Source organism: Puccinia triticina, chromosome 1A (assembly GCF_026914185.1).
Source record: "Puccinia triticina chromosome 1A, complete sequence".
Taxonomy (NCBI): Eukaryota; Fungi; Basidiomycota; class Pucciniomycetes; order Pucciniales; family Pucciniaceae; genus Puccinia; species Puccinia triticina.
The window spans coordinates 5,256,473-5,284,425 of NC_070558.1; the positions used below are offsets into that span (position 1 = coordinate 5,256,473).

Consider the following 27,953-nt stretch of genomic DNA (forward strand, 5'->3'; position numbering starts at 1 on the left):
AATTTTTATTGTGGCACTCAAGTCATTACACTGGATGATTTCCCATTGTCATTTAGGGAGCTCTAGATGACCCTCTAAATCCTAAATCAAGACACCTATCAAAAATTTAACCAGTGCACATGAAATCAATGGACTGGAGGATTAGGAAAACATTTCACTGTTTGTCAAAAATGAAGAATTTGGGTGTGTAAATTGAGATCTGGGAGGCTCCCATGGACTCAACAGGAATTCCTCCACTCTCTAACCTCACACCCCTTGAGTCTTGGTGGACAGATTTTACTATGTGGTTTGGCAAGTTATGTGGTTAGAAGGGCTAGCTACAGGCCAAAATTTTGTTTTGCGGACCCAAATGAGTATGTGGTATGAGAGGTTATGCCCTTATACAAGCATATGGTCAGAGAGGTTTGACTGCATCAAGAATGCGGGCACGTCCTCTGATGATTGATAGAGTAAAGAAATTGCATTCACTGGTCACAGGTGATTCATTTTAAACAAGTGCACGAGATTTTGAGGAGCTGTAGTGCATTGGGTAGACTGCCTGATATGAACATCAACATCACAACAAGAAGAGGGCGAAATAGAGATAAAGTCATGCACTCCGAGGGGGTCGCTATGCCTGGCAAGTCGCCGAGATCGTAGCTGCTGAGGGTCAGGGGGAAGTCCAGGGCCTTAATTCTTCTGCAGTAGCGGTAAAGATCGGGGAAGTTTCACGTACCAATGCACTGAATTTCTGAAGATAAAAGAGCATCAGCACCAGCGGTTGCACCCATCGCATGCGTGCGGCGGGCCGCCCGGCGGGCAATCAGAACAGCAGTTGATGCCGGGCTTTGTAAGAGTTGGGTGAGAGATAGTAAAAGGATACCCGGTCAACAACGACTTCGTGTGAGGAGAATTTTTCTAGCCGTTTCTAAGTCCAAAGAACGAAATGGTTGAAAGCTCACAGATGAGTTTCCACCTGTAATACGCACGTCAACACTAACAGTCGGCATAGCATTCTGGAATACACCAATTGCAGCGATGAAGATGATGGATGGGCGCATGTTCTCTCGTGATGGATTTGGGAGTGGTTTGGGAGTGGATGGATGGCGTTGGAAGTGGTTTCGAACTGGATGCTTGTTGTTAGCAGGCGCTTGTTGGTGAAGTATTTATGCACGTTTTTGATGGTGGAATGAATGTGGATCCGGCCGGCGCGAGCTCTCCTTTGGAACCTTCCAGGCCGAAAAACGTGAGAGCGGAATAGCCAATACCGGCTGTGCCAGGCGGTGTCTGTCCTTGACCGATATTAATTGTTTGAGAAAAGTGAGTGCTCGAAATTGGTTGCCCAACGTACATACGTAAATACGTCTTCAACTGACAAATATGTATTTCAACTAACACGGGCCTCAGGGGGGACGCTGTCTGCCTTCCTCCCTCCAGCCGGCGCAGTGGTTTGCCCACTCCGCGGCTGGGAGGGTCGGGACAATACAAAGCATCAGGGCCCCTCCCGCCGGCCGGAGGCCTCCCAACCCTGTCGAAAATGATATCTGCATCCTGCGTTGGGGCCTGTTGGTGAGAGGCCGTGGTATTGTGGTTGGGTTCAAGGCCAGTCAGCAGCGGCGGGGCGTCGAAAAAGAAGGCCCAAATTTATGTACAGTGCGGAAAATCTTGCATTGCTAAAACATTAAAAAAATACAACTGAAGAGAATGTTGTTTTGGGCAAGACAACACGAAGAAAAAACAAGCCATTACGTCCTCTCTTGAGGGTCTTTATGAAGAAACGAAAGCAAACAAGGAAGCGGAGAGAGAGGGAGGCGGATTAATCATGACGGGATGGACGGAGTGTGCGGACCGTTTGGACAGTGGTTTGGGGCTTGCTGGTGGGTGGTAGTGGAGCTATTGTGATCGGCTTGAAGCCCGGACAGCAGCGGGGGGTTGTCGAAAAAGAAGTCCCAAATAAGCTCCACCTTGTGCTCCTTCAAGGGAGCCCCCGCATGCCCCTTGCCCGCGCCCTGCTCCACCCCCTCGTCCTCTTCGCCCTCCTCCAGGCCCTCCTCTGCATCCCCCACCAGGCCAAGCGGCGGAAAGAGCCCAACGACGTCGGCTCGGTCCAGCGTCTGTCCCAGCGCCGCTCGCCGCACATGTTCCCGGAACATCGCCTCCTTGATCATCAGGAACGGGCTCGGTAGGATCTGCAGTCGCGAACATAGCGCCAGCTCGGACGGGTGAAGGAGCTGCTTCGAGCCGCTCGTCGCCAGACTCAGTGGCACAGCCGCTGGTGGTATTCATCGTGCATATGATCAGCCGAGGGTCATTGAGTAGAATCTTGCGGAAAGCCTCGAGATTGAGAAGACTTACAGTTCTTTTTGGAGGCCTTTCCTGAACTGCCAGGGGTGCCTTCCCGACTGCTCATTTCATCCAAGCCCAACCCAGCCCCACTGACTCTCTGCTTACGCACACCAAACCGATCATGTCCGGCCATTTCGCGCTGCTTCGCAAACAACTTTTTTGAAGACGCGCGAAGAGGATTTTGTGAGTGTGGGGAGACGACCAGGAGGACGGAAAGACTTACCCGGGCCGCCTTCTCTTTCTCGTACCGTTCGGCATCGACCAAGTTGGTAATGCCCATCTTGCGGTACTCCTGCAACTCGGCAATGCGTTTCCGCAGCGCCATTTCGTCTAGAAAACAGAGCGATGCGAAACTGTCACTTGCAGACCCCCCCCTGGTTGGGCGCAGTAAAGTCAGCCGAAATAGGTATTTACAGATCAGGCCTTCCTGGAACTGTTCGTGGTCGGTGGCCGTCTGGAGCCGGGCGAAGGGCTTGATCCGGATCACTAGGTCTCTGATCTCCTTGGGCAGCTTTCTCTCCGCCGCTTGAATCTACATGCAGCCATAATTGAGGGCAAGCGTCAAAATGCAGGCCACAGCATAGACGCTAAGTCCGGCCAGCTGCTGGTTACCTTTTTGTACTCCAAAAGATTCCGGTCGAAGACCACTGCCTTGGCTTGCAACCGCCGATCGTACTTGTCGTTGTAAATTTCTAGGAGGGTGAGCTTGAGTTCTAAGTCCAGGTCAGGCTCGTCTGAGAGCGGCGGCTCTTCGTCTACCTCTTCATTGTCATCTTCATCCTCGGCTTTCGGCTCTTCTTTCTCTTTCTCTTTACTCTTTGGTTTAGGATCCGGGGAGGGGCCGGTTTGGAGTGGATCAACAGATGATGATGGCATTGAATCTCGGCCGTCGGCTTCTGCTGCATCGCCATCATTCTCATCAGGGCACTGTCTTTGTACAGTATCTGTCCTTGTTGGTGCTGTCTCGTCTGTCCTTTGGGTTGTTTTGCCAGCCCCTGACCCGACACCGCGCTTCCGTTTGGCCGTAGAATCTGGGGGGATCGTTTGCTGGTCTTGATTCGGCGCTGCATTATTTTCGTCCTTTTCTTCTGCGATGTCATCCTCCTCTGGTAGCTTTTCAGGCTGCGAATCACCACCGAATCGATACACTCGTCCAAAACTCAAGTCCTTGATCATATTTTCAGCCTCGTTTTCCCACTCAATTTCGAAATCCAACCTCCCAGGCATAAACCCGGCAATCTCGTGATTTGTGGGCGCGGACGATACTGGCTTGGGCGGTGGCATTTCTGAGGATTGAAGGGAAAGTTTGACAGGGATTCAATTATTTTTTTTCGTTCCTTTTTTGTTTTGTTTTTGTTGCACAGTTATAGAAATGCATAAATTAATAGACTGACGTAAAGGGCGAGCGTGCACCTCCTCCAACCTTCTCTTCTTACGGGCTTGGAACTCGTCCTGATCGATCTCGATCCTAGCATCAATCGGCTGAGCTTTGCATTCAATCATTAGATATTTGCTCGCACGGTATCGATAACAGGCTGAGAGTTTGACAAACAGGAAGCGGGTAATCATCGCTGCCAATAAACACGTCGAGATAATGCCGTTCGACTTCTTCCTTCGTCCGACCGTTGCCGACGTGGTCGGCGATGTCACTCCAATTTCCGAGGCCATAGATTTGGCAGGCTTCAATTAGAAGCAGCTCTCTAAGCGGTGGTGATGTTTGATCATAGTTGAATCCGATTGTCAGTTTTGTTTCCATCAGTTCCATCAGCTTGACGACTTACTCATCAGCACCCCAATCCTCGGTAAAGATAGGAACCGAGTGTGGTTCCTGTTAGGAGGATGGCGGCGATGAGTATTCGATTGATCGGGATTGATGATGAGAAGATGAGGGAAGTTTACAGACGATTACTCGATAGTCGTGCCATGCTTTGTGTTGACCGATCTCTTTGCCCTCGCAGAAGCATTGGCCACACAGATCGAAGTTGTCACACACGAGGGCAGACTGGGTGAGGATCTGAGTGCCGAGGTTGGTGGTGATATGCTGGCGATGGGCGCATCTGATCCGGACAGTGTTTGAGATGTCTGCAGAGCAGCCGTCACAGTGGTATTTGACACCAGAGGTACCTGCTAGGATGGTGGTTGATCAGGGAGAGGGGGGAGTGTGTAACGATGTGAGCAGAAGACGAGGGGGTGGGATGGAAGATGAGGGAACAAGTGTGGGATGGAGGTGGCGGGGGGGTGGGGTTGGCCTACCCGGTCTGGTGGATGGTTCGTTCTGCTGGGTTTTGGCTGTCTTGCGTTTGGTGGCGGTCATCGGATCTGGCTTTTTTAGGTTTGTTGGCCGCCAGTTCGTTCGCCCCGCCCTCCACCACACAGCTGACACGCGGCGGGGGCCACGCGACGTCTGCTGGCACACAGCAGTGGTTGAACCGACGTCGGCTTGCTCGGCTCCACCCAGTATGGGGACCGTGCAAGGGGGCTATGCTCGAGTTTTACAACCCCACAATTGTTGCTCAACCTTCCTTGGGGCTGTCTATCAGTCCTGCACAAATTTCTTGGGCACCCTTAACCTTCAAAAAAAAGCAGTCTTGTGAACCTTTGGTGGGGAACCAAAACCTGCAAAAGCAGTTTTGCGCAAGTTTCCAGGGGACCCAAAACCTGCAATAATCAGTTTTGCGCAAGTTTCATGAGGACCCAAGGCCCAAAACCTTTGGAATCAGTTCTGCACAAGTTTTGTGAGGACCCAAAACGTGCAAAAACAGGTTTCTGCAGGTTTTGAACTCAAAACCAATGATGGGTTGGATAATGGTAATCTAACGGGATTATTCAAGTTATCCATCCTGTTACGTGTAACACATAATAGTTACAGTATGTTCTTTTGTGCTTTTTTTATTGGCCTGTTATATTAATGGCAAAAGGTAGGGAAAAATATAAAATTAAGATGCATTTTCACCAAGGCAGTTGTAATTCAGGGTGTAAATTGGTTGTGCCAACCCAAAACCAACCCGAGACCCGTTGGGTTTTGGGTTTGGTTTGGGCACGTTCTTAAAGAAAATGACAAGGACCCAAACCCAACCCAACCCAACTTGTAAAATTGTTGGGTTGGGTTTGGGCAGCCTATTTTCTAATTGGGTCAGCCTGCAACCCAACTAAGACACCTCCAACAGTCATGTTGGGGGTTTTTGGCGCCTAGTAGGTTGGGTTGACCCAACCCAAAATAGTATGACGTTGGGTTGGGTTCGGGCAGCATATTTTCAAATCTGCCCCGACCCAAACCAACCCGCACTAAATGTTGGGTTGGGTTTGGGCGCTGTTTTGCAACCCAAACTTGACCCGTTTACACCCTGAGTTGTAATTTTGTTACGGATAATGCATGACTACTAGAATGAGCCGCGTGGGGCAGAAACATAAGGATTATTTTGTTTTTTGGGAGGCTAATGATCTCAATACCGTCCCTGTGTCCTCAAACACTCCTGTGAGGGGTACCTCCTCCCAAAGCCACATAGGATTCAACTTGACAAGGCCCCTTGGTCTCTTTCTTTTTGTTCTTTGGAGGTGAATCTCCGGATTCTGAAGAGGGTGCCAGCGGCTTTTTTTGAGGATTTGTATTTGTAGCCCGTACTCTAGAGTCTGAAGATGTTGGTACCATGTTTGGCATGACGGTTACAGAGGAGGTGTGTTTAGATCAACACAGTTGAGACCGGTCAGATTGGTCTCTGGGATCTTCTTCTTCTTCCATTGGCTGTTGAGGGGTGGAACCCATGGCAAATGTAGGTATTTTTGATGGGTACACCTTGGTTCAGGAAAAATGGGAGGGTAGCATGGGGCAGATAGGAGTGTTTGTGATTGGTTGGGCAAGCCACCCAGCCTTTTTTATAACAGGAGAAAACCCTGTTTTGGGAAGTTCTTGCAGAGGCAGGGGGCAATACACGCCTTCCAATGTGTTATCTCTGCTACATGCCATTATCCCAGTTACGCTAGTGACCCTCTGGTAAAAAATGGAAAAAGATCTCATTATGCTACTGTAACAACCCGTGTCAAAAGTTATGCAGCTAATTATGGATCTGGCTGATTAATATGCAATTATTAATTAACCATGAGTTTGGTTGATTGGCAATCAGAACTCCTTGGTGATTTTGATCTTCATGGTTGATGATGTGTTTCTGTTGCTGGATGTCGTCATTGAATTTGGTCAACTTTTTGGGTCTACTTTGCTTTGCTCAAAATCTGTTGTTCACTCTTCCTTTCTCTCTTTTCCTATTGGGATATTCTTTGTTATTGTGTCATCTTATATATTTTACTTAAGAAATCTATACTTGATGAACTATAAAATCAACAAAAACTCTTACTATCAAGAACCTTGTTGTGATAAAGCATAGTTGAGATCTTATCTACTACTGAAGCATTAGGCAAACTATCCTCTTGGATAATACCCAGATAGATAAAGTATGAGAAAGAAATTTGTTCAGGTCAATTACGCTCTGTAATGAGCTACCTTGAAGATAGAGAGAAATGTTGAGAGGTAAGACAAAGAAACGGTAGAGCAAGATTTACAGGCTCATAACCTGAAGAGACCAAAACAATGAGAACAATAATGCAATGAGGAAAACAAGCTCTGCAGCTGGTTTTCCAAGCTGAAAACTGGCCTTGAATGTCTGGTGAGTGTCACCGACTGTAACCTAACTGGATAGGTTACAACAGTATCACACCAATGCTCATATTCTTCTTTTATACACGTTCCACATGAAATAATGAATCAACTGCAGTTCTAAAACGGTCTTTGATGGCTTGTTATTTTTTTATCCAAGCAATAATGTAGCATAGAGCCTAGAGGGTTTGGCAAATGATCCTGTTACGCTAACCAGATTGCAATTAAATGGCTCATTACTCATCACGTAACAGGACATGTTGGATAATGCAGGTAGTTATGTTACCCAAATAATGTGGATAACACATTGTAATCTAACTACCCTGTGTTGTAAAAACTGCTTTTGGAGGCTTTGGGCCCCCACAAAACTTGCACAAGACTGATAGGTAGCTTCAAGGGATGTTGAGAAACATAGATGAGGTTATGAACCTCAAGCTTGGCCCGCAATGCCAACTTGAAATATAGCCATCACTTCTGCAGTTTTTGGGTCTCCACAAAACTTGTGCAAAACTGCTTTTGCAGGTTTTGGGTCCCCAAAGAACATGTGCATAACTGATTTTGCAGGTTTTGGGACCCCAAAAGCCTGCTCAAGACTTGTATGCAGCCCCAAGGGAGGTTGATAAACGTAGGCGGGGTTGTAAAACTCAAGCATGGCCCCCAACCTCAACTTGAAATGTAGCCAGCGCTGTTACAGGTTTTGGGTCCCCACAAAAGTTGTGCAAGACGCCTTTTTAAGCATTGGATAGTATATTGGCCAGTCTGCAGTTCTGCAAGATGTGCTTTGATGTGAGCTAGGACTCAGATTTTCACAATCAATCCTGTTCATTATCTTTTTTTTCTCATCTAATTAGCTGTAAAAACAACTCATGTTGCCTCCAGGGTCAGCCCGACCAACCTAACAGAGTAGGTTAAACCCTGTTAAACCTGAATTCGGCGCCGGCATCAATTTGACGGCTCAATTTGCCGCCGGGATCAACCTGATTCTGAACATCTTTCTGCTGGTTTGTTTGGCTCTAGGGGATAGATGTAGATTTTTGAGTTTTATCGTTCTATTTTTTAATCTTGATGGAGCCCGCCGGAAAATTATGAATATCACACCAGATTTACGAAGACCACCATGGAGATCATCCAGAAAGAAGGACAAATTGGCGTTGCGTTGGATTCAGCGATTAATAATGGAGAGATACGCTTCTCCGGCTCCCATGGTGGCCGGAACGCTTTTGTTTTGGTGACATTATCATACTCGCAGATCAAACATGCTTAATAACAAAATAATGATCACATTAGTTTGAAATCCGGGAACCAAGCCTGTGCAAAGGGTACCTGTCCAGGAGGTAAACCAGCCATGATACATGGTACGATCTACCTCCCGGGACAGATTGAAATGAAAGCCTCTTTTACTGAAGAAATGAAGGTAAGAGGAATGCGTCTAGCTTACCGGTGCAAGCTACACAACTTCCAGCACACACGAACTTGATACCATTGATGTCTTGACAGACTGTTGAAGTCCAGAGAAAATTCAGTTGGAAGAAAATATAACCCTGATCCCTTTGGAGTCGTACATGATTATCTAAAAGGAAAAAAAGGTCAAGGAACTCACAATTCTGTTGGTTCTGTATGTTGTAAGACATGCACTTGACTTTTACTGCCATTCCAAAATCTGACCTGCAGCCTTTGCAAGCTATCAAAAGAGCAGCAGATCAAAAATATTATCATTGATACAGTTAGATCCTATCAACCAAACGAGTATTTTGAGAAATTCAAGCTAAAAGAAATGAGCCTCACTGGCGGTTTTACTGCATGAGTCAGCCACGCAGAATGCAAACGTTTTCTCTCCTGCCTCGGATTTGCAAGCCAATTCTTTTGCTTTTTATGAGGAACCCATGAGTCTCTGGTCTTAGCCGTTGCTATTTTGAGAGATAACCAATAGGAGAAACCAACTTACTAGGTGGGGGGCCAGTTGCAACTTGCACTGAAGGATGGAACGGGAGGTGATAGGGTTGTATTCAGAGTGCTCGGTCGCATACCGGATGCAACAGATGGGAAGAATGGTTCTGGGGTGCCTGATGCAATGCTTGGCTGGGAAGTGGTATATTGGGTTACAGGGGCAACAGATTTATCACATTTGAACACCTTGCCGCTCACAAGATTATCATCTGGCTGAAGGAAAAAAATAAAACTCAAAAGACGTATAACTAAGAACGGGAATGTCATAGCGGCAGAAAATTAAGAGTAATGAGATAATCACCACACGAATGGTGAGCTTACAGCCACTGTTTGGGGAACTTGCAACTGGAAAGTTGGCTGATACAGCTGACTTTGGCAACAATACAATGAGTGTTTTGCCTGGCGGGGGTGTAATTCAATCGTGTCAAAAGTGTGACTGCCCTCTAGCGTTCGAGCGTGGCGGATGATACGAGAAACAGTAACCAAGCCAGCCATCAATGCACACTTCATGTTGTCATTTTGTTTTGAGGTGATGTTCATGGAATAACAAAGTAAATAACCGCGGCCACCCTCCAGCCTCCAATGCTATGGAATGGAGAAAATTTCGAAGAGGGCTACCCCCTGTTACTTCTGATGGCATTAGGTCAATCAGAAGCTTTAATTGCAGCAAAATTAGAAGGCTGAAGTGTGAAGTATGAGCGCAAGGAAATAACCAGACTCTGTAATTTAACTTCAAAGGGGAGTCTTCATAACGGTAAGGTTCACCCTCTTGGGAAAATGTATTGTCCTCTTTGGTTCATTTTTATCCAAATCAACACACAGTTTGTATCATGGAGTTGCCTACCAAGGTGTATGGCTACAAACCAGATATATTTGATTACATGACCCCTAAATTCACATTGGTCAAAAATTAATTTTCATTGGTATGCAGATACATGCAGGTATATTGTAGATATGGTACAACATTAGGCAGAAAAATAAGTGAGCACAATTAGAATATCTCATGCATAAATATTATCAAACTTAACAAATTCCCTTGCTGCTGCGGGTGTGTGTCTTGCAAAACAAGCCTCCAACAGCCCTTGGCAGGAGGGACTTGCGCCTTATTGCCCCTTTTCGCAGGGGCAAGATTCTAGATTTTGGTGGGAGGAATTTTCAAAAGTGTATAATTCCTTGCTTCAAAGACCTTCTTGAGATTGAATTTGCTGAGGTTGAAGACTAGCTTGTGCCTGTCCAACCTGGAAAATTTGAGGCATCTCAATCCATTCCCTCCCCTCCAAAAAAAATAAACGTCAAAAATACTGAATCTGTGGATTTTACATGGAAAGGGTCTATGCTCAGCACCTCAGCTCCACAGTTCTGTCCACAATAAAACATAGAGGGGATCAATGGAGATAGAATACTTTCTACTATTTTCTCCAGCATCTTCTGCTGACCTTGAGCTAATCACATGGGAGTGGGTGTGAGAGGTGAGCCATAGAAAAAATCAAGAAATTACCCCAAAATTCCATTCTTGCTACGCAAGCTTGGGGCGCTAGGGTCTAAGTCCCTCCTGACGGAGGCTTGCTTCGCGAGTTCAGCCCCAAAGTCTTGAGGGACTTTGTTAAGTTTGAAAGATTATGTAAATAATGATATATCACATAATAAGCAGGTATGCTTCTGCCTTCAAGTTCTGAAAAATGATCCAAGAGAAGCCATTCCAACAGAAAAAGCTTTATCACACAAGACATGATTGCTCAGGTGTGGCTTTCATCTACAAACAGATAGCACCAGTTGTAAGCCCCCTCCTTCGGGGTCTCACAAAGCTGTCACAATTATCATTGTTAGATTACATAATCCACTGGTACTTAGTTTCAGCCTGTTCCTTCCCTAGCTCAGCAGAGATCCCTGTAGACTGACACATCTCTCTGAGCTAGGTAAGCCATTCACCCCTTTCACTTTATCCACTCTTTCTCTCTTCTCACCAGTTAGACCAGTTGGATAGAGCAGAGATCCCTGTAGACTGACACATCTCTCTGAGCTAGCTCCCGCTCATCTTGAAATACAGTCCTTGGTCATAGAATCCGTGCCTTTGTGCCCCTCTGGAGCCACTTCATCAGTGAAGGAGATTCCACTCCTTACACCAGTGTGTAGAAAACTTAGCAGAACTCTTTGTTCCTTGAATCCAGTATCACCTATTTGTCTGCCAAGCAAGCTCCAAATCACATCCCATTCCAGACATTAAATTTCCATGTCCATTCAACCAAAATCTACAAACCCACAGAAAGAGCATCCATTGAATACTATTCCCCAAAAAGAACCCCAATATGATCATAAAATATCATTGATGATTCTCATCCAGATTGTTGCCATCATTGGCTGCATTGGTTAAATGCCCGCTGGTTTGAATTCAGTCTACTCAAACTTGGCTTTGCCCAGTCTGGTGGAACTGGTATTTAATCAACTGAGCCAATTTTTTTTGTTGGGTTGTGTGAGTTCTAGGGTGAAACCAAGATATAAGACCCAAAAATATAACTGATCCAAGTAACTCATCATGTTGCCAAGTTGTGCAGTGTTGGGATATAATATCTATAAGACAAAAATTCTTTGTGATGAAGGGGTGGCATTAGACACAAGCAGAAATGTGGTGAAAATGACAATCAAGAAGAAACAACCTAAAGGATGTGAAAATGTAAGTAAAACAGCACAAGGAGATAACAAAAGATGAAAACAGACCTGAGATGGTAGTCAAAGAGGATCAGCAAGAGACACAAGTTGATTATTGGTTAGAGAAATGTTACAAAGGACTAAAGTAGCGGTTTATATACAATCATCTAGGTATAATAACAAGGGCGGACTGCAGAACATATGAAAATAGCATAAGACACTAAGAAAGGAAACCTCCATCCAATACCACCCCCCCCCTGTTTTAGCTTCAAGCGCCAGAAAATTTCATCTTGAGGAAATTTAACATTGAAAGGTGCTTGATGCTGTGGTGGCCCCTCTCTTGGCCAGCTAGTCAGGAGCATTACTGTCACCTGTAAGATTATCAGGACTCAACTTCACCCTCACCCTTCAAGGATCCTCATGAAGGCTACATACTCAAGATCCTAATTTCCTCTTTCTTGGTCCTATTCTAACACAGCAACTGCTGTGGGTTTATTCCCTGATTTGTTTTTGGTTTTCTTTTTCTGTTTTTTTTTCGGACTTACTTTGTTTTTGCATACCCTTATTTTTGCACAAAGTGGCTCAAAAGTATCAAAGTAGCTGTTCTTATATATTTCATTACTCAATAAATGATTTGGAATTTTTGGGCTATAGGAACCTTGTTTTTTAGGCCCCCACATCCTACCTTTGTTCTGGTTTTTTATGATTTTTTTTAACATGGAAGAATGCTTCAAAAAACTCCCAAAAAATTCAGAGAGACCAATTAAAAGGCGTTCTATTGATTGGTCAAAAAAAATCTTGAAAAAGTTGTGTATTTCACCCGCAGTGCGCAAAGTGTTTGGGACTGCGCGCACTGTGCAGTGCGCGAAGAGTTTTTTGCAGTGCGCAAAGTAAGTCCGTTTTTTTTTTTTTTTTTTTTTTTCTTGAGCTATTATTTCCTCTCTTTCCTCTTTTTCTTTGGTTCTCTCATGTTCTGTTTGTCTATTTCTGTCTCATCTCACTGTGTTTCTTTCACCAGGAAAAAACAATGATCACTTGCCTACAAGTGACATGAAAAATTACAAAGGCCCCTTTGTACTACTTTGCTATGTCACTTGCAGACAAGTGATCATTGTTTTTTCCTGGTGTTTGTCTTGGCTTGTCTTGTTTTGTTTCTTTCTTTCTCTTCTCTCCTGTTCTTGTTGTGTGTGTGTGCGTGTAGCGCACAAAGGATGTGATGAAATGTATGTGACATGTGTCCTCCCTGAGTCCAAGTTTGCAGAACTTGGATGAAGGGAGGGGCATGGCATTCTGATCCCCAGAATACGGACCATCAGAGAGAGTTTATAGATCATATAATCAGACTCAAGGCCCACCCCCAAGGGCAGCCCAACAAGCACCTTCCCCTCACACAACTGCCACCACCTAGCACGGACAGGGGTCCCTCGGTGAGACCGTTGGCTGGCATTTTTTTTGTCAAGATGTAGTCAAGACAGATTTTTTTGGTGCCACAGCTTCACGAGTAAAATGGTATTTGACATCAATGTGTTTACTGCATTGTTGAGCAAGTTAATTATTAGAGAGAGCAATGGAAGCCTGATTGTCACAGTAGACCTGAATCAGAAATGTTGAGAAGTTGTCAATCAATTTGATGAGAGATTTGAGCCAGATGCCTTCTTGGACCCCGGCGTATAGAGATTGGCATTCCGCCTCAGTAGTTGAAGATGCAACTCAAGATTGTTTCTTGGTTTTCCAAGAAATATTGAATTGCCCCAAGTGACCAGATAGCTGGAGTAAGAACACCAAGAATCCACACAATTGGCCCAGTCCACATCACAGTAGACTCAAAATTTCCTGTCCCCACCCCCAATGAAAAGCAAGAGACCTCTGGTCAAGTGGAGATAGCAAAGAAGATGTTGTAAGGCTTTCCAGTGCTTGATACCTGGATTTTTTGAGATGTTGAGAGAGCTGAGACCCGGAAAATGACTTGTTGAGTCTTTTTGCACAGGAGATGTAATTGATGGACCCTATAGCTCAACAATAATTAGCTCCAAGCACAAGGAATTCAGCGATTTTGCCTGGAATCGCTTTGGCTAAGCGGGTGTTGGGAACCATTGGAGCGGCCACCAAGCAAAAGGAAGAGAAGTTTTATTTGTTCAAGATCTTGTCAATGTGATGTTCCTGAGAGAGAAAAAGGTGATCAGAGTATCAAGTGATTTTCATCCCAGCAGAGAGCTGGCCAGTCCTAAATCATCCATGAGGAATTGTTGTTTGACAAGGTTCTTGAAGCAATCAACATCGTGGCTGATGATTGCAATGTTGTTGACATAGACATGAACAAAGCATTGATAAACCGGGAACTGAGAGATGAAAAGACACGGATCAGCTGGGGAAGGGGAAAAGTTGATGGTGTCAAAGAAGTTGCTGAGCGTGGTGTGCCAAAATCAAGGGGCCTGTTTCAAACTATACATTGATTTCTTCAGCTTGAGACAGTGACCAGGCAGAATGCTCAAACGGGCTGGAAAACAAAGATAAATTACCTCTTCTAGATTGCCATTCAAAAAGGCATTACACATGTCCATTTGGTGAATGTCCATTCCTTTGTTGACACCAATCGTAAGTGCCGCACAGAGAGCTGAGGGACGGCCAGTGGGAGCGTAGGTCTTGTTGAAGTCAATTCCTTCCTGTTGAGCGCTGCCTTGCGCGCATAAACGGGCCTTGAGTTGGTTAAGATTGCCGCTGGCATCATACTTCTTGCAAAAGACCCAGATGGTGCCAAACAATGACTGATCCTACGGGGTGGGAAATATCCCAGACATTCAGGCGAGCAATCGCTTCAAGCTCAACTTGAACTGCTGCTTCCCATTTGGCCGCCTTGGGTGAGCGAAGAGCCTCCCAGCATGTTCAAGGGACTGTGGCGAGAGGAGAGGTTTGGGAGGTGGACATGGCAAAGATAGCTTCTGGGAATGGTTTGGTGGTGTTGGTGGAAAGGGTGAAGTGAGCACGGCGCATTAATGTGAGTATATTGGAGGCATTGATATTGGATGATATATTCTTGGGGGCTGGCTGAAAAGCCGGGACATAGTCAAAGCCCGGTTGGGGCCAAGATGATGAGACCACGCAATCTAGGTTTCCTTGCTGGTGTGCAGTTGAGTCATCAGCTTGATCCGCGTCCTCTGGCACAGGATCTTCTGGCGGATCCCTGGTCTTTGAAAGAATCCGGAGAAACCAGCCAAAGCTGATCATCCGCCGTGGTCTTGGCAATGGGTTGAGGAGAATCTCAAAGGTGTCTGAAGGCAAGGTATCGGCAAAGGAGTTGGGGGAGATTCCTGGGAAGACAGTCTCATCAAAGATGACATCGTGACTGTACTCAACCTGGCTCCCTGCAGTGAGTATCCTCCAGTTATGGACACCCTGCTAATACCCTACCAGGATCCCTTGTTTAGACGTATCACCAAACTTCCCCACTCGGCATTCCTAGGGAATGTTGATGTATGCGCGACATCCAAAAGTGCGTAGACAAGTGTAGTTGAAGCAACAGCCAAACCATACTGGGTGGTCCATTCCAATTGCTTCATTGGGGTAATATTCTCACACAGCACGGCAGTAGTAACTGCTTTGCCCCAAAGTGTAGCGGGAAGTTTGGCTTGCTTCAACAGAGATCAGCTAGCTTTCTCCCTGGTTGCGGGGGGACCGTGGAGGGAGCGGATGGTCCTTCAAGGAAGCCAGGATGACAGAGTGTCCGAGGGCGAGTGCTGCACTCTGCACGTACCAGCTGGAGACACGTTCTTGGGTGTTTGGTGAGCTCAATACCGGGTTTCTGGAAGATGCACCCGGTTTTTGTGCTTGGGAGAGGGGGGAGTGACAGACAATGACAAGGGCAGGAGAGCTCGAGTTCATTGGGGTGGTGTGGAGCATGTACTCCCTTGAATGGTTGGTCCCTCTCTCAGTCATTTACATAATTCATTTTTTCATGTGCATTTCTTAATTAGAGGGGTATGCCACATATGGCATTAATCTCCAATCACCAAAAGCCAAATTGGGATTTAATTAGGCAGAAGAGAAAACCTTAAAGGGCCAACAAGAGATTCAAAAGACACTGTTTTTAAAAAAAGATAGAAAAATAACAAAAGACAATGGTGAGAAGCTACCTATGTAGGATTGGAGCTAAGATGGCAACAATCAGCTGAGATAGATTAAGGATATTGGGGAATGAGTTGAATATTTTATAATTTGTGAGAAAGGAACCCTACGGTTATTTTTGATATTCTCTCACGCGAGAATGTTGTTGTTAGTTGTAAGCCCCGCTTGCACCTATGGCTTGGCGGTGCCGCGTGCTTTGTTACGCTTGATTGTTTCTATGTTCAAGCATCAAAAGACTGAGCATAAGGTATGTATCTATTTTTTTTCAAACATTTGTGATCTATTTCTGTTTAATTGATTGAATGTACATACATAAAAACCTGCAATCCAAGAAGCCCTGAGGAAGCAATCTCAGCCTGTCAGGCAATGTCCCCAAGTACAAATACCCATTGGTCCCAGTGAGATTTTCAGAGTGTCCCAACTTTTATACCCGCAAATACCCAACAGGTATTTTTTGAGAAAAACACTTCCGGCCCCAAACCCATTGGGTCGGATAGCCGGGTATACCCGTCAACCCCAGTCCCGGGGTCCAGCCCTACCTCAGACTCACTCTTGCATAAATTAAACAATGTCAATGGAATCAACCAGTGTTTGATTCTTGCATGAGGCACAGCTTGCCTTGAGCTCTTGCATCTCAACTGCAAACAGTTTCTAGATTTTTTCTTGCAGTGGTTGGTTCTAGATTCTTGGGTATATGCAGGACGGCTGGTGACAAAGCCGAAGTGTGGTGAAGGTGAAGTATACATACATAGTGAAAAGTAGTTTACACAAGAAGGGAAAAGTGGGATGAATGAAAAGCAGAGGAAGAAAAAGAAAACAGAGAGGAAAATAAGTACAATAAAAAGTATTCTACACACAAGAAGAGAAAAGCCAGTGAGCAGATAAGAGAAATGAAAAATAAATGATAACAAATGGAACCCAGATTTCTCAAAGCTTTGTCCAGCAAGTTGTGGGGCTCATAATTAAGCTGCTGCAGTTGGCATGGGTAGAAAATTGAAATTTAGCAATATCCTTTGGAGGTTGGCAAGGCACCATGACTTACATTAAGTCACATCCTTGAGTCCTGGGCAATTTCGGCACACTCCTATTACGGAGTGTGCTTTGGCACACTCCTATTACGGAGTGTGCTTTGGCACACTCCTATTACGGAGTGTGCTTTGGCACACTCCTATTACGGAGTGTGCTTTGGCACACTCCTATTACGGAGTGTGCTTTGGCACACTCCTATTACGGAGTGTGCTTTGGCACACTCCTATTACGGAGTGTGCTTTGGCACACTCCTATTACGGAGTGTGCTTTGGCACACTCCTATTACGGAGTGTGCTTTGGCACACTCCTAGAACGGAGTGTGCTTTGGCACACTCCTAGAACGGAGTGTGCTTTGGCACACTCCTAGAACGGAGTGTGCTTTGGCACACTCCTAGAACGGAGTGTGCTTTGGCACACTCCTATTACGGAGTGTGCTTTGGCACACTCCTATTACGGAGTGTGCTTTGGCACACTCCTAGAACGGAGTGTGCTTTGGCACACTCCTAGAACGGAGTGTGCTTTGGCACACTCCTAGAACGGAGTGTGCTTTGGCACACTCCTAGAACGGAGTGTGCTTTGGCACACTCCTAGAACGGAGTGTGCTTTGGCACACTCCTAGAACGGAGTGTGCTTTGGCACACTCCTAGAACGGAGTGTGCTTTGGCACACTCCTAGAACGGAGTGTGCTTTGGCACACTCCTAGAACGGAGTGTGCTTTGGCACACTCCTAGAACGGAGTGTGCTTTGGCACACTCCTAGAACGGAGTGTGCTTTGGCACACTCCTAGAACGGAGTGTGCTTTGGCACACTCCTAGAACGGAGTGTGCTTTGGCACACTCCTAGAACGGAGTGTGCTTTGGCACACTCCTAGAACGGAGTGTGCTTTGGCACACTCCTAGAACGGAGTGTGCTTTGGCACACTCCTAGAACGGAGTGTGCTTTGGCACACTCCTAGAACGGAGTGTGCTTTGGCACACTCCTAGAACGGAGTGTGCTTTGGCACACTCCTAGAACGGAGTGTGCTTTGGCACACTCCTAGAACGGAGTGTGCTTTGGCACACTCCTAGAACGGAGTGTGCTTTGGCACACTCCTAGAACGGAGTGTGCTTTGGCACACTCCTAGAACGGAGTGTGCTTTGGCACACTCCTAGAACGGAGTGTGCTTTGGCACACTCCTAGAACGGAGTGTGCTTTGGCACACTCCTAGAACGGAGTGTGCTTTGGCACACTCCTAGAACGGAGTGTGCTTTGGCACACTCCTAGAACGGAGTGTGCTTTGGCACACTCCTAGAACGGAGTGTGCTTTGGCACACTCCTAGAACGGAGTGTGCTTTGGCACACTCCTAGAACGGAGTGTGCTTTGGCACACTCCTAGAACGGAGTGTGCTTTGGCACACTCCTAGAACGGAGTGTGCTTTGGCACACTCCTAGAACGGAGTGTGCTTTGGCACACTCCTAGAACGGAGTGTGCTTTGGCACACTCCTAGAACGGAGTGTGCTTTGGCACACTCCTAGAACGGAGTGTGCTTTGGCACACTCCTAGAACGGAGTGTGCTTTGGCACACTCCTAGAACGGAGTGTGCTTTGGCACACTCCTAGAACGGAGTGTGCTTTGGCACACTCCTAGAACGGAGTGTGCTTTGGCACACTCCTAGAACGGAGTGTGCTTTGGCACACTCCTAGAACGGAGTGTGCTTTGGCACACTCCTAGAACGGAGTGTGCTTTGGCACACTCCTAGAACGGAGTGTGCTTTGGCACACTCCTAGAACGGAGTGTGCTTTGGCAAACTCCTACAACAGAGTGTGCTTTGGCACACTCCTACAACGGAGTGTGCTTTGGCACACTCCTACAACGGAGTGTGCTTTGGCACACTCCTACAACGGAGTGTGCTTTGGCACACTCCTACAACGGAGTGTGCTTTGGCACACTCCTACAACGGAGTGTGCTTTGGCACACTCCTACAACGGAGTGTGCTTTGGCACACTCCTACAACGGAGTGTGCTTTGGCACACTCCTACAACGGAGTGTGCTTTGGCACACTCCTACAACGGAGTGTGCTTTGGCACACTCCTACAACGGAGTGTGCTTTGGCACACTCCTACAACGGAGTGTGCTTTGGCACACTCCTACAACGGAGTGTGCTTTGGCACACTCCTAGAACGGAGTGTGCTTTGGCACACTCCTAGAACGGAGTGTGCTTTGGCACACTCCTACAACGGAGTGTGCTTTGGCACACTCCTACAACGGAGTGTGCTTTGGCACACTCCTACAACGGAGTGTGCTTTGGCACACTCCTAGAACGGAGTGTGCTTTGGCACACTCCTAGAACGGAGTGTGCTTTGGCACACTCCTAGAACGGAGTGTGCTTTGGCACACTCCTATTACAGAGTGTGATTTGGCACACTCCTATTACAGAGTGTGCTTTGGCAAACTCCTATTACAGAGTGTGATTTGGCACACTCCTATTACAGAGTGTGCTTTGCCACACTTCTATCACAGAGTGTGCTTTGGCACACTCCTATTATAGAGTGTGCTTTGTCACACTCCTATTACAGAGTGTGCTTTGTCACACTCCTATTACAGAGTGTGCTTTGTCACACTCCTATTACAGAGTGTGCTTTGGCACACTCCTATTACAGAGTGTGCTTTGGCACACTCCTATTACGGAGTGTGCCAGTGGGCGGAGAGTGGCAGCCAGGGATGGTCTGGCGCCAAGCGGGTTGCTGCTGCATACAGGTGAGATGAGCATCCGCTCGCTCCGGCTGAGCAGCCCCTCATCAAGGCAAGCAGCTCAAGGCGCTGGAAGACTCAAAACAAAGCAAAGTGCCCCGTCTATGTACACCGTTCTACCCACCCAGTTATAATCTCTTTGGCTTTCCCGCAACAATTACTCCAGGACACGCGCTTTTGACCTTCCTGCCACGGGCCTCAGCGCGTTGTCCCTGATCCTTGCGGCTTGCTGGGAGGTGATTTTGGCAAGATCCCTGTGAGCAGAAGGAAGGGGCAGCGGAAAGCGTCCAAGTGCCCGCTGCAGGATGTTGGTTGCCCTGAAGCACACACCTTTCCTGCTTCCTCTGGCCGGAGTGAGGGGTTGATGCAGCGCATCATCCACATAAATAGGGAGGTGATGTGGCAAGTGCCTCCCATCCCCTCCTCATCCGTCTTTCCCCTCAAATTTAAATATTTTTCACTGCTTCATTCTCCATATCTTGTCCTCCCGGACGTTCTCCATCCCTTCCGTTTATTTCAAACCACTAGTACATCCACCTCTTGCCAAAGCACACTCCTTTGTAGGAGTGTGCCGAAGCACACTCCGTTGTAGGAGTGTGCCAAAGCACACTCCGTTGTAGGAGTGTGCCAAAGCACACTCCGTTGTAGGAGTGTGCCAAAGCACACTCCGTTGTAGGAGTGTGCCAAAGCACACTCCGTTGTAGGAGTGTGCCAAAGCACACTCCGTTGTAGGATTGTGCCAAAGCACACTCCGTTGTAGGAGTGTGCCAAAGCACACTCCGTTGTAGGAGTGTGCCAAAGCACACTCCGTTGTAGGAGTGTGCCAAAGCACACTCCGTTGTAGGAGTGTGCCAAAGCACACTCCGTTGTAGGAGTGTGCCAAAGCACACTCCGTTGTAGGAGTGTGCCAAAGCACACTCCGTTGTAGGAGTGTGCCAAAGCACACTCCGTTGTAGGAGTGTGCCAAAGCACACTCCGTTCTAGGAGTGTGCCAAAGCACACTCCGTTGTAGGAGTGTGCCAAAGCACACTCCGTTCTAGGAGTGTGCCAAAGCACACTCTGTTCTTCTTGAAGGTTTTGTATCTTCTGATCCAGAGGGATGTAAGGTGTGTTGTCCATGGTGTCCTGTGTAGTTATGGCCGTAGAATCCAGTGTTGCCGCCATATTGGTTGATTTGAGTGTACATGTGAGAAAAAAAGGAAACAGTGAAATGGGCTAGATGGGTAATCATAAAGCATACCACACCAGGTGTTTGGGCAGGGGTCAGCCTTGTCCCAAACCCAAGATCCAAAACCACCCGGGTGGAATGGGGTCCACCCAGGTGGTCACATTTATTTTTTTACTGTGCCTCTGGGCTGAAATCTTCAAGTTATCTGTCCTTGACACCATACAAATGACCCATAGTGGGGATGCGCTTGCCCCATCAGAGAATTGAGGTCAAAAAGCCTTGCTTAACCTACCAGCCCGTCAATCAGCCTCCCAAGCCTCCCAGGTCTGTTCATTGGACCTTCCAAAGGCTCAAGCCCATCCAAATGACCTTGAAAGCCCACTGCCAAACCACCCGAGTGTTTGGGTGGGGTGTTGGCCTCATCCCAACCACCCACACTTGGGTACTTTTTGGGTGCCAGCCTTAGTAGGGAGCAGTGATGTGATGAATAATCCCATGATCTTTGAAGAACTGCTCAAACTCATTGGAACAAAATTCTCCTCCACCGTCAGTAACACTTACAACATTCCTGATAGTTGAATCATGAAAGTTGTTTACTTCTTTAAGATAATGAGAGAACTTTTCAAATGCCTGAGATTTGGCAGACAGTATATACACGTGTTTATAGGTCCTAGGAGGAAAAGGCATCCGTGATTTTAAAATATTCAAGGCAACCACTGATTGTGGCGGGAGTGATCTTCCCACTTAGATCTATGTATATAAATTCTAGAACACCACAAGGTTGAGGAAGAGTACCAGAGAAGGGAAGACATTGGGATTTGGAAAGCCTACACGAGTCACAAGATAAAGTGGAAAATTCCACATCAAACATTATTTTCAGAGCTTCAGCGCTTGGATGACCGGCTTGTCTGTGTAGAAGTTCAGAGTCAGCAGCCAAAACCTTCAGGGATATGTTGGAATTTGACTGACCAAAGTAGCATTGATTGAGAGAATTTTCCCTTCAACCAATCTGTTGAAAAGTGTTGATCCATTGGATTGATCAATGACCCCAAAAAATCTGAACTTTGTCAAACAAGATCACACTCAGCCACAAAGAGTTTTCCAAAGCTAAAGAGGGAATGAGATAATTGAGGAAAGTGAAGTGCTTTGAACCAGTGTTTGTTGCCACTAGTGTTCTTGAGTTTGATTAAACCTGATCCAATGATTAGAAGACTTTTACCATCTGCTATTGAGACGAATGATGAGAACAGGGAATAGTTAAAGAAATACTCTTTGTTGGGAAATATATGATTGGAACAACCACTATGCAAGAAGATTTATTTGTTGACTGAAATAAATGAGTACGCAAACTGAGATGATCAACAATGATACGCTTGAGCGCCGTTGGGAATGTCAAAGACAGCTGCATGTGCTTTCTTCTTGGCTTGCTGCTTCTTTGAGTTCTGAGTGAAGTTGATAGCAGTGGGCTTCTGAATGGCAAGTCTTTGGGTTGTGAACTCCATTTTCACAATAGGCCATGTTAGCTTTCATGGATGATTTGGTCTTGACTGCTGGATGTGGTGTGTCTTCCTGAGTGTCCAGAATCTTGGAATTGAGTTGAGTACACACAATTTCAAGGGTCAATGGCTGATTAGTGAAAATAATTTCCTTGGTGTTGGTGTATGAGGACCGTATCTTGCTCATGATTATTTTGGCTAAGGGATTTTCATTGAATGTTGGTTCTGTTGGAAGCAGAACTCAAATGGTCATGCCTACTGCTTGAATGTTGGCCACACCAGTGTCAATGGCTGACATGTAGCTGCTGAGGTTGACTTGGAAGGGAATTTTGAGAAAGTTTTGATAAAATTTTGATTACTTTTGGACAGTCTTTGTTTCAAAATGATTGTAAAGAATTTTTGGGCTTGTTGTTGATTCTTGTCCATGAAAAAACAAGCTTGATTTGTGACCCATGTATCAAACAAGGACTCTGGCGGCAATGTGTTTTTGGTTGGTCCAGATTTCAGCTTCAGCAATGTGTTTTTGGTTGGTCTAGAGTTCAGCTTGAGCTCCTGTTGCAGTTGCCGCTTTGTTGGAAGCAAGATAGGCTGCACATGATTTTTTTGCACAGTATGAGTGAATAACAGCCTTCCAATCTTTGAAGTTGGAATCAGTTAAGGTTGGAAGACTAGACAAGGTCTTGTTATTGGACATGGTGATGAACAATGAGTGATTGAGTTGAAAGTGTTTTTCCAGTGCTTAAGCGCAACCTGGGCTCATAACCTATAAGACAAAAATTCTTTGTGATGAAGGGGTGGTGTTAGACACAAACAGAAATGCAGCAACAACAACACTCAAGAAGAACCAACCTTTGTGATGAAGGGGTGGTGTTAGACACAAGCAGAAATGTGGTGACAATGACACTCAAGAAGAACCAACCTAAAGGATGTGACAATGTAAGGAAAACAGCACAAGGAGATATCAAGAAGATGAAAACAGACCTGAGATGGCAGTCAAAGAGGATCAGCAAGAGACACAAGTTGATGATTGGTTAGAGAACCGTTACAAAGGACTAAAGTAGTGGTTTATATACAATCATCTAGGTTTAATAACAAGTGCAGACTGCAGAACATATGTGTAAGAGCCCAAGATAGGGCTCTTCACTGGCAAGGGACCGGGACGGGAAAGGCAATGCCTTGGAACAACTTATAGAACCAACGGATCTTGATTGCTTGGGACCTAGCTCAGGAGAGATGGAAGGAAAATCTCTGTCAGGACTATCTACAAGGGTTCTGGGAGGGAGGAGAAGGAGGAAACTGGACAGACTCACCTAGCTCAGGAGAGATGGAAGGAATATCTCTGCTGAGCTAGGAGGGACAGGGGGACTGCTGGACTAAGTACGGGTCTGGATGGGATCCTGTGCCAAGGGGGGGGGGGGGGGGGGGGGTCACAATATGCGACTATCATCAGACACTAAGAAAGGAAACCTCTGTCCAATAATATCTATGCTTTGGATGCAAACCAACTCCCATGCTCCAGGCAAAATAATTTAGAATTTGGAAGCAGCAGACTCTGCTCCAATCATGCTTCTTGTTCCCAAGTTGAGATTTTGAATTTCCATGAACCTACCATCCAGGGTGATATGACCTGCAAACCCGTAGCCAACTGTCCCAAAACAGAAACAAAAATCTCTTGGCCAGCCACGTTCCATCTCTTCATCCATTTTTTTAAGTTAAAAGAAGACTGTTGGGGGAAGAAAACACAGAGAAACAGAACTGAAGACATCCCTCACCCAAGGAGTCACAGCAAGTATCAAAAACGGGAAAAGAAAACAGGCATCAATGCCCAGTTCTTGTTCCTGATGCGAGAAATGAAATTCAGGGTGAAGGCAAGGAGACCCCAAACCAAGATTTTCATGCTCGAGGTTCACATTTAGCCGGACCCTTGCGTACAAAGCTGGTTCTCGCCCGCAAGTGCTTGCGAGGAGGATCGGGCAAGCCAGCTCAAAAAGAGCACAGCGCGTCCACCAAGACCGGGATCGTTTTCGGTGGGCGTCCGCTTGGACGTGCACTGGCGCCGACAAAAATAAAGGCTGCTCTGGACGTTGCGGGGATACTGCACCGCGCGGGACAAGAGCTAAAAGATTGCGCCGTCGGGGATTCGAACCCCGGACTAAAGCTGATCCCGATGGAAGGCTTCAATGCTAACCACTACACCAACGGCGCCTGTTTTCGCTCTTCGATGCAGTGTGTATTCAGCCGCCGGACCAGTGCGATATTGGAAGTCAAGGGCACCGAGGCCTCGCAAGCTCCCGCCCTCTTCCGACCCCGGCGGCCCCGAGCCAATGCGGCAGGGCCAGTGTTTGTGGATCACGTCTGGCTGGCAGTGCGAGCTCTCGGCGCGGCTCCAGCGCCGGGCCGGGCTGCCGAATCGGCCGGGCTGTCCGGGGTGCAGATGATGTATATACGTGGATGAGCGTGGCGGATGCTCCGGAATGTTGCACAAGGGAGTACAGAATGGGCCAAGCGAGGTTTCTGCCCAGAGGCCCCCCTTCACAGCTGTGCGGTGAAGGGCGGGCGGGGGCCCAGGAAGGGCCGCCGTACTCGAGGCCGGCCCAGGCAATGGATGCCGCCGAAGTCGCGAGGGGTCATCGAGAGGATGGAGGGAACGAGAAAGAGCGTGGCACAGCAAGCGGCTTCCTGCGGAGGAGACATCGCTTCCTGGAAGAGCCCCAGAGGACCCTCACAGAGCTACGCTTCTCGAGAGATGTAGACAGCGAGTATTCACACATAGAGGGGATGTATGGCTGAGGAAAAGAGGCCAAGAGGGGAGGGAAAAACAAGCTGGAGCGGGAGATTCGCGGACGGAAGGGTGCTGGGTGTTGTAAACAAGGAGGACTGATCGGGGGCGGACACGGGCGGGATCACTAGGACGGGCCGCGATCGACGTGTCCCGGGCGTTGGCGGAGGCGGAGGAGGCGCGAAGAGGACGAAGGAAAAGGGAGAAGGATCATGGGCGTCAGTGCGTTGTTGGGCTGGGCGGGACGGGGAGGCAGACGCGGCGGGACTCGTGACCCGGCCCGGATCGCCGGCAGCTCGCTGGGCCATGCCGGCCCCTGTGCGGGGCGCTCTTGCTCTGTCAAGCCCGGGTGGAGGCCACATGCCCGACTGGGAACAAAGCTCCGCATATATATTCCCAAGAGGATAGCATAGAGGGGGAAAAAAATGATGGAGCTCTGGGTAAACAGAGGGCGGCTGGGAGGCCATGTATGGACAGTGTGTCGGGACTCTTGTGTGTAGAGATGTGTGGACGAGCGCCGGGGATTGCAGCGGGGGCCGGAGGTGTATAGGCTAGATGTGGAGTAAACGGGTGGGGGAAAGAGGAGAGGAAGAAGGGAAAGTCAGGGAGATACCAGTTCATCACGGCGCGCGGAGCGGTAGCCGTCGAGGAAGGGCTCGAGGCCGAGGTATTGGACGAGGACGACCTGGGAGATCAGGGACCATTCGAGGATCGTCTGCAGGTCAAGCGCCGAGCGGTCGTCGTGGATGGTGTGCCAGACTTGGGGGAAGGGCGCGGCGATGAGATGGAGGACGGGGACGCCTTGCTTGAGGAACGGCAGATGATCGTCTGGTAGAACGACGGCTCGATCAGGATGGGGGGGGGGGGGGGGGGGGGAGAGAGGGCCAGCAGGAGGGGTCGGGGCTGACCTTCTATGGATCCGAAGGCGACGGGTTGGCCGGGCAGTCGCTTGACGAAGAACGGGCTGCGGGCGCGGAGTCTCTGGAGCGAGTTCGCGGGCAGATGGCTGGCCACGGAGGGCAGAGAGGGGAAGCGGGCGAAGAGGGAGGCGTGGACGAGCCGGGCCTCGGCGCTCACGAAGGCGTCGAAGAGCCAGGCCGTGTCCTCAAAGAAGTGGTGGATCTGCGGCTGCGGACTGCCCAGGAGATCGTAGAGGATGAAGCTGTCGATCTGGTCGAGCGAGCGCAGCTTCTTCATCGTCGCCGTTGGCGTGCGGAGGGGCTCGGCCCATTTGGAGGCTAATGCTCTTCTCTCGCACAGACATCAGTTTACACACACATGGGTGTTACGGAGGGGGAGAGAGAGATTGACCTTGCACCATACAGCGAGTCGGAGTCGGACCATTCCTGGAAGGCTTCTTCGCCGTCGAGGAGGACGACCTGGAGGGTGATGCGTTCGGCGGCAGCGGCGGGGGAGGCAAGATCGTGGCGGAGTTTCCTGTCGAGGAGGGGGGTGAGGGCTTGCGCGAGCTGGAGGATGATGGCGACGGGGGCGGCGCTGTCGGTTGCGCCGACGAAGAGGCTGTGGGGCGGGGTGGGGAAGAACTTGGAGTCGATGTGGGCGGCGAGGACGAGTCTTCTGGGGGCGGAGGGGTCGTGGGTGAACACCTGGTTCTCGAAGGTCTTGAGGCCGAGGGGGGTCTGGGTCTGGAACCGGTGCGCGTCGAGGGCCCAGGAGCGGATCTCGGTGAGGGGGACGGGGGAGTAAGCGGGCGGGGAGCGGGCATTGGCGAAGAGGTTGGCGGCGGGCGGGACGGCGAAGACGGCCTGGAGGGTGCGGAAGTGGGCGGCGAACAGGGCCCGGCAGTCGCTCAGGTTGCCGCTCTCCACCGGCCGCGGGACCAGGATCCGGGAGAGCAGCGACTCCGCCCGGTGGAAGTTCAGCACCCCGCCCGGGTCCGACAGGTTGAAGATCAGCGGCAGCGAGTCGTCGTGCACCGGCCGGGGGTAGCCCGCCGAGTGGGCCGGATGCAGGAGGACGAGCAGGGCCAGCCCGAGCAGCAGTGCTGGCGTGGACTTCGGCGGCATCGGGGTGTGTCCGGCGAGGGCGAGGGCGAGGGCGAGGGCGGGGCTCGGCGTGTGCGGCGGGAGTGGATGGTTCTGGGCCAGGCGCCGAGGAAAACGAGGACACAGTTCACGGCACCCCGGGGGGGGGCGGGGCATCCACCGCCGCGCTCGCAGCCGGTACCTCAATGGCTCAGCCCAAGAACCGCAAAGGAGTCCCCGCTCAGCACCGACCTGGAAACACCGCTTGATGGCTTGCTTCACTCTTCATCCAGCTCACCCAGGGGAGTGGCAAGGCAGCAGAAGTTTCCGCTTTCTGAATTCCTAGACTACAACGGCGGGTGAATGAATTGCTTGACGGTTTTCTGCTTTGCTTGCTTGTATTGATGCATCATGTCTTCTTGATTATTACAGGAAAACTGAACCCCTGCTTTCTCAAAACTGGTGTGGAAGCATGCTAAAACCCTTTACAACATGAAGGCTCTGCGTGATATCCCCACCCTCGTTGTGGACATTCCATACATTTCTGGAGAGCTTGCACTGCACCTTTTTGAAAGGGTTGATGAGGTGGACCAAAATACACCATTACTTGATGAGGCCAACAATGAGGGGAAGTTTGTGGGATGGCTCACATATACTTGCAATTAGGCTTGTCTCTGTGTCCTGCAAATCCAGTGCTCCAGCACCATGCTGACCTCAGTCTCTGTCAGGCTTGGGGATGCCAAGAATTCCTCTTCTAGCTAGACCGGCAACGGTGCTATGGAGCACCCAGACTTAGTGCAAAAACTTAACAAAGAACTAAAGTTATGTTTGGTTAGTTTAAATTTAACGGAGGGGCCACTAAAAGTGGGGTATTTAAGTGCCCTCCGGAGTACCACAGGGCCTGCTGAGCAGGTTGATTTTAAGTTGTCTGGGACCCTAATATGGGATGAATTTATGAGCTATAGAAGTTCTCAGGAATATTGGAATCTAATTCCAAGAGTATTAAGAGATTCTTGAGAAAAGATAAGGAAAGAGCAAGGAATCTGAAAGAAAAAATCTTTGGCAAAGGTGGGCTGG

The 27,953-nt window shown here is 48.3% G+C and overlaps 3 protein-coding genes across 3 annotated transcripts; 1 reads left to right on the forward strand and 2 right to left on the reverse strand.

Moving 5' to 3' along the window:
• Nucleotides 1–1,799: 1,799 nt before the first annotated feature.
• On the reverse strand, nucleotides 1,800–4,639 carry PtA15_1A589 (uncharacterized protein; the record flags this gene model as incomplete). Its single annotated transcript, XM_053165631.1, has 10 exons — nucleotides 1,800–2,251; nucleotides 2,335–2,479; nucleotides 2,549–2,655; nucleotides 2,740–2,857; nucleotides 2,938–3,611; nucleotides 3,720–3,807; nucleotides 3,878–4,025; nucleotides 4,107–4,153; nucleotides 4,229–4,452; nucleotides 4,579–4,639. The coding sequence occupies 10 exons, from the start codon at nucleotides 4,637–4,639 to the stop codon at nucleotides 1,800–1,802; spliced, it is 2,064 nt and encodes a 687-aa protein (XP_053016804.1).
• A 19,640-nt stretch (nucleotides 4,640–24,279) lies between these two features.
• On the forward strand, nucleotides 24,280–24,902 carry PtA15_1A590 (uncharacterized protein; the record flags this gene model as incomplete). The annotated part of the gene is made up of 2 exons (XM_053165633.1): nucleotides 24,280–24,533; nucleotides 24,599–24,902. 2 exons carry the CDS (start codon nucleotides 24,280–24,282, stop codon nucleotides 24,900–24,902), a joined length of 558 nt encoding a protein of 185 aa, XP_053016805.1.
• A 113-nt stretch (nucleotides 24,903–25,015) lies between these two features.
• Nucleotides 25,016–26,918, reverse strand: PtA15_1A591 (uncharacterized protein; the record flags this gene model as incomplete). The annotated part of the gene is made up of 4 exons (XM_053165634.1): nucleotides 25,016–25,018; nucleotides 25,505–25,719; nucleotides 25,800–26,137; nucleotides 26,203–26,918. The coding sequence occupies 4 exons, from the start codon at nucleotides 26,916–26,918 to the stop codon at nucleotides 25,016–25,018; spliced, it is 1,272 nt and encodes a 423-aa protein (XP_053016806.1).
• Nucleotides 26,919–27,953: the final 1,035 nt, after the last annotated feature.